Source organism: Colobus angolensis, unplaced genomic scaffold (assembly GCF_000951035.1).
Source record: "Colobus angolensis palliatus isolate OR3802 unplaced genomic scaffold, Cang.pa_1.0 Scaffold356, whole genome shotgun sequence".
In the NCBI taxonomy this organism is placed as follows: Eukaryota; Metazoa; Chordata; class Mammalia; order Primates; family Cercopithecidae; genus Colobus; species Colobus angolensis.
This window is the reverse complement of record NW_012116888.1, coordinates 1,068,627-1,074,020: the sequence shown is the minus strand read 5'-3', so window position 1 is coordinate 1,074,020 and position 5,394 is coordinate 1,068,627. Positions and strand designations below refer to the sequence as shown.

Genomic DNA, 5,394 nt, shown 5'->3' with positions numbered 1-5,394 from the left:
TGAGGTCAGGAGTTCGAGACCAGTCTGACCAACATGGAGAAACCCCATCTCTACTAAAAATACAAAATTAGCCAGGCACGGTGGCACATGCCTGTAATCCCAGCTACTCGGGAGGCTGAGGCAGGAGAATTACTTGAACCTGGGAGGGTTGTGTTGAGCCGAGATTGTGCCATTGCGCTCCAGCCTGGGCAACAAGAGTGAAACTCCATCTCAAAAAATAAATAAATAAAGGGCTACAGAAGACCCATAAATCTAAAAAATAAGAATCTATAATATATCCAACTTACAAATAAGTTTGAAGAAAAACGAGTTTTAATTGTAGGATACTTTTATTTTATATATGAGAAACAAACCAGAGACTACTTCAACATTGTATCAACATCTTTACTTTCTTTAGACTACCTATCCCCCATTCTACTCTCTCTTAAGAGTATACATTTGCCTTATATTTCAGATAAAACGAGGCTCTAAGCTTTGAGCTCAACCTCCTGCCTTACGTATCTGATCAACCTTCACTTCTTTATCCCAAGGCTAACCTCACCACTTGCGCACCTTGCTGGTTACTTGTTCCATCAATCATTTCCTCTCATCTGCATTTTCAGTGCTTTCCCTTGAGTATAGTCCATATAGCCTACTATTTCACATTAAAAGTCTTAAAATATAAAATGGACTCAACATTAGAGTATATAAAAGACCTTGTCAATCTGACTGGATATAAAACTTGTATTGTGGTTAAGCAAGAAAATATTGGGGGTCAGGGTCACAGTGGCTCACACCTGTAATCCCATTACTTTGGGAGGCAGAGGCAAGCAGATTGCTTGAGCCCAGGAGTATGAGACCAGCCTGGGCATCACGGCAAAATCCCTTCTCTACAAAAATTACAAAAAATTAGTTTGGCATGGTGGTGTGTGCCTATAGTCCCAGCTACCTGGGAGGCTGAGGTAGGGGAATCACCTGAGCCCAGAAGGCCAAGGCTGCAGTGAGCTATGATTGAGTCACTGCACTCCAGCCTGAGTGACAGAGTGAGACCCTGTCTCAAAAAAAGAGAAAAAGAAAATACTGGGGCAAGATGTCATGAAAACTAATTCTATTATAGTTCAGCAAAAACAAAACTCTCCTTGACCGAGACGCCCTCTAATTTTGTATCTTCAATCCCACTCAAAGGCAAACTCCTTACAATAGTCTGTATGCCTATGTTCATTTTCTCAGTCCCCACCTACTTTTTCTACCCCACTTTCCCCCGCCATCTTCCCAGCTTAAAATGCTCTGGCCAAGGTCACCAAGGAACCCACTGCCACCCAGGCACCTCCTCTCTGGGCTCAACTCTCAGGGCCACACTTCACCAGTACCTGGCAGTACTAGCATCTCTGTATTCTTGAAATGCTCTCTCTTTTATGTGTTCTGTATTTCCTGCTCCTTCTCCCATCTGACCTCTTTTGCTTTGTCTCTCTGTGCCAGTTTTGTCTCTTTCCATTCCCCAAATCTTAAGTTTCCAGGACTTCAGTTCCTAGCCCTCTTCTAATTCTACACCACTGGATTTTAACTATTTGGAGGCCACAAATCCCTTTGAGAATCTAAGGAATGTTAAAACCCTCTCCTTGGGAAAAGGTCTATATACTACACGTACACACAATTATTGAATACAATAATTCTTCAATTCTAGTCCAATTCTCTTACCTCAATCACCACTTATAAGCTGACAATTCCACATTTATCACATTTATTGTTCTGCTCTTTCTCAAACTTCCAACACACTTATAAAGTGCCTTCTTACCGCTGTCATCAAATAGACCAGAGGCCTAAAGGACAATCAGTAATCTCTCAAGCCTCCTTTTTTTTCCCCCGCCGGACAGTCTCACTCTGTCGCCCGAGCTGGAGTGCAGTGGTATGATCTTGGCTCACTGCAACCTCCAACTCCCAGGTTCAAATGATTCTCTCACCTCAGACTCCAGAGTAGCTGGGACTACAGATGCACGTCATCACACCTAATTTTTGTATTTTTAGTAGACATGTGGTTTCACCACATTGGCCAGCTTGGTCTTGAACTCCTGAGCTCAAGTGATCCATCCGCCTCAGCCTCCCAAAGTGAGTGATTACAGGTGTGGGCCACTGCGCCTAGGAAGCCTCCTCTTCATTAGCCTTTTCCCTCCCTCTGCACAAACCAGAGTGGGAGTACTTACAATTCCCTAAACACACCACACATTCACCAGAACTTTTGTTCTGATCTCAGCTGCCATCTGTGGCCTTTCCCAACTTACCTGCCTAGAAATACCTATTCATCTGTCAAAGCCCTACCAGCAAAAGTAGTCCCTCTGGTGTCACCATCCTTCAGCCTCTTTTGAGGACAGGGACAGTGAGTTATTAGATTGTTAACTAGCATATACACTGGCATATAAATTAACACATAAATTATTAAAGAGAATATAAAAGAAGAAAGGTCACCTAGAACAGAGATCTAAGCTATGTTTCCCAAAAAGTAAAGCTGGCACTCAACTAATATGAACATAAAACTTAGGAAACATGCTAAAAAACCCACATTTCCTCATTGATAGAAATTGTTTCTCCCTAGAACAAAAAACACCTGACATCTAATAGATTATTACTATAAAGGAAGAAATAACAGATGACAAAATAATATTTTTATGATGACTTTTTTTTTGAGATAGCGTCTCACTCTGTCACCCAGGCACGATCTCAGCTCACTGCAACCTCCACCTCCTTGGTTCAAGCAATTCTGTCTCAGCCACCTGAGTAGCTGGGATTACGAGTGTGCACCAATACATACTCTATTTTTAGTAGAGACAGGGTTTCACAATGTTGGCCAGGCTGGCCTCGAACTCCTAGGCTCAAGTGATCCACCTGCTTCAGCCTCCCAAAGTGCTAGGATTACAGGCATGAGCCACTGCATCCAGCCTATGATCACTTTAATATCATTAATATCCTCTATTCAAACTGAGGTGGCCTTAATACATATCTCTATATATTTTTACATATATTAATAACTGATCATGGCCGGGCACGGTGGCTCACGCCTGTAATCCCAGCACGTTGGGAAGCCAAGGCGGGCAGATCACAAGGTCAGGAGATCGAGACCATCCCGGCTAACATGGTGAAACTCCGTCTCTACTAAAAATACAAAAAAAAAAAAAAAAATTAGCCGGGTATGGTGGCGGCACCTGTAGTCCCAGCTACTCCAGAGGCTTAAGCGGGAGAATGGCGTGAACCTGAGAGGCAGAGCTTGCAGTGAGCCTAGAGTGCCCCACTGGACTCCAGCCTGGGCGACAGAGCAAGACTCCATCTCAAAAAAAAAAAAAACAACTGATCATATTAAAAAGAAACTTTAAATAAAATGCCATATATTTCCTAAGACTTTTAGCAACATTTTTCTTTGAATACAATAATATATACAACGGACCTTATATTAGTCATCGTTTCTGTCCACAAATGGTCAATACACAGTTCAGGAACAATTGGCTCAGTTTCTGGTGCAAGAAAGGAGCCATTAGAATTACTGTTTGGAGAATGAGAAATACTGTGTCTCTTTGGAGACTGATTATGGCTTGAAATGTTGAACCTTTGCACCCCTGAAAAAGAGTGCACTCCTAAGGCAGGAGAATGAGCACGACTGCAAAATAAACAGAGGAGAGAGTACATCACAGTTAGCAGGGCAGGCTTATATGACACACACTCCAATGACACTTCCCAAAATGCCACAGACAGAAGAGCATTCATGGCATAATCCAGGTCAGAAATTGAAATTTTTCAAAAAGGAGTAGCTATTTAAATGGTTTATGTCAAGGTGCTTTACTATATTCCAAAGATTTAGAATTCTTATTAGAAGAACTCATCTTTTAAAACTAAAACTTAGATCATCTTCTTTTTCAGAAAATGAACTGATTATTCAAAAAACTCTGAACTATGTCCCTGTATAGTCAGACATATATATATATATCAACAAAACAATGTCCCTGTAGCACCAGATATAGATAGCTGGTGATTTAAATATATATCTATATAGACAGATAGATACATTTAGGTACCAAATAACAAGGAAAAAAAAAAAAGAAAAACTAACATAAATTAAGGCAAAAGTAAAATAGTGCCCCAATATTTTGGGAATTAATATTCATCAAACTGTTGCCCACATAGTGGTAGAAATGAGGCAACTAATCTTAGGACGAGCAGAGGCAGCTTCAAAATATGACTCAGGAAAGAATGTGGCAGCTTCAAATACGACTCAGGAAAGACACATTCGAAAGAATGTGGCATGGTAAACTCAGCTATCTTAGTAAAAGTGGCTCAGGGCTGGGTGTGGTGGCTCACGCCTGTAATCTCAGCACTTTGGGAGGCCGAGGCGGGCGGATCACAAACTCAGGAGATTGAGAATGGCGTGAAGCCGGGAGGCAGGGCTTGAAGTGAGCTGAGATCGCGCCACTGCACTCCAGCCTGGGTGACAGAGCAAGGCTCCATCTCGAAAGAAAAAAAAAAAAAAGTGGCTCAATTGGGATAATGTCTATTTCCCCTAAAAAATATCTCCCCTGAATATATTTCCCCTAAAAAAAGCTGTCAACAGAAATTCTAAATCCTTCAAAACAAAAGAGAAAGCTTAAAAAGAAAAACCAGGAAACCCTTCTACCTTAGAGCTGCCATGTTGGAAATAGAAGGTGAGCGAGAATGCAGACTGGGTGATGAGGTTGAGCGACTCTGACTGTGAATGGAGGAGTAATTCTGGAAAGGTGAAGTCACAGGGGAATCTCCTTTGGAGAGGCTTCTGAGATGTGCTGTGAGGGAGCTGCTAGTGGCCACATTCTGTGGGGTTCCCCCCTGTTCAGAGAACTTTAAAACAACATTCTCTTCCTTAAGTCAAAATAAAGAGAAAGAGGAAAAAAAGACAGTATTAGAATAAAATAGCAATTTCCTTGTAAGAATGCAAGCTGAATCAGTTACTAAAGACACAGTATTTCTTCTTTCCTAAGAAGCTCAATCTGTTTCTCAAATGAGGCCAGGTGTGGTGGCTTACATCTATAATCCCAGCACTTTGGGAGGGTGAGGCATGAGGATAGCTTGAGCTAAGGAGTTCAAGACCAGCCTGCGCAACATAGCAAGATGCTATTTCTACGAAAAATTAAAAATTAGCTGGGAGTGGTGGTACACACTTGTAGTCCTAGCTACTCAGAAGGCTGAGGCAGGAGGATCACTTGAGCCCAGGAGTTCAAGGCTGCAGTGAACTATAATTGTGCCATTATACTTCAGCCTGGGTGACAGAGTGAGGCCCCATCTCTAAAGATGATGATGTGATGATGATGATGATGATAATAATAAAACAACTATTCACAAGTGATTTTTCCAAAAAAAAAAAAGTGAGGGTATGAAGTATTAACTATTCTTTCATAT

At 41.6% G+C, this 5,394-nt stretch overlaps 1 protein-coding gene across 1 annotated transcript in view; it reads right to left on the bottom strand.

Moving 5' to 3' along the window:
- The window catches only part of ANAPC1 (anaphase promoting complex subunit 1), a 126,337-nt gene that overhangs the window by 98,354 nt on the left and 22,589 nt on the right, over positions 1 to 5,394 (bottom strand). Inside the window, exons 9-10 of the mRNA XM_011953099.1 lie at positions 4,637 to 4,857; positions 3,416 to 3,625 (exon numbers count right to left, since the gene is read on the bottom strand). Of these exons, the coding sequence (XP_011808489.1) occupies positions 3,416 to 3,625; positions 4,637 to 4,857 (431 nt within the window). The remainder of the gene's footprint in view (positions 1 to 3,415; positions 3,626 to 4,636; positions 4,858 to 5,394) is intronic.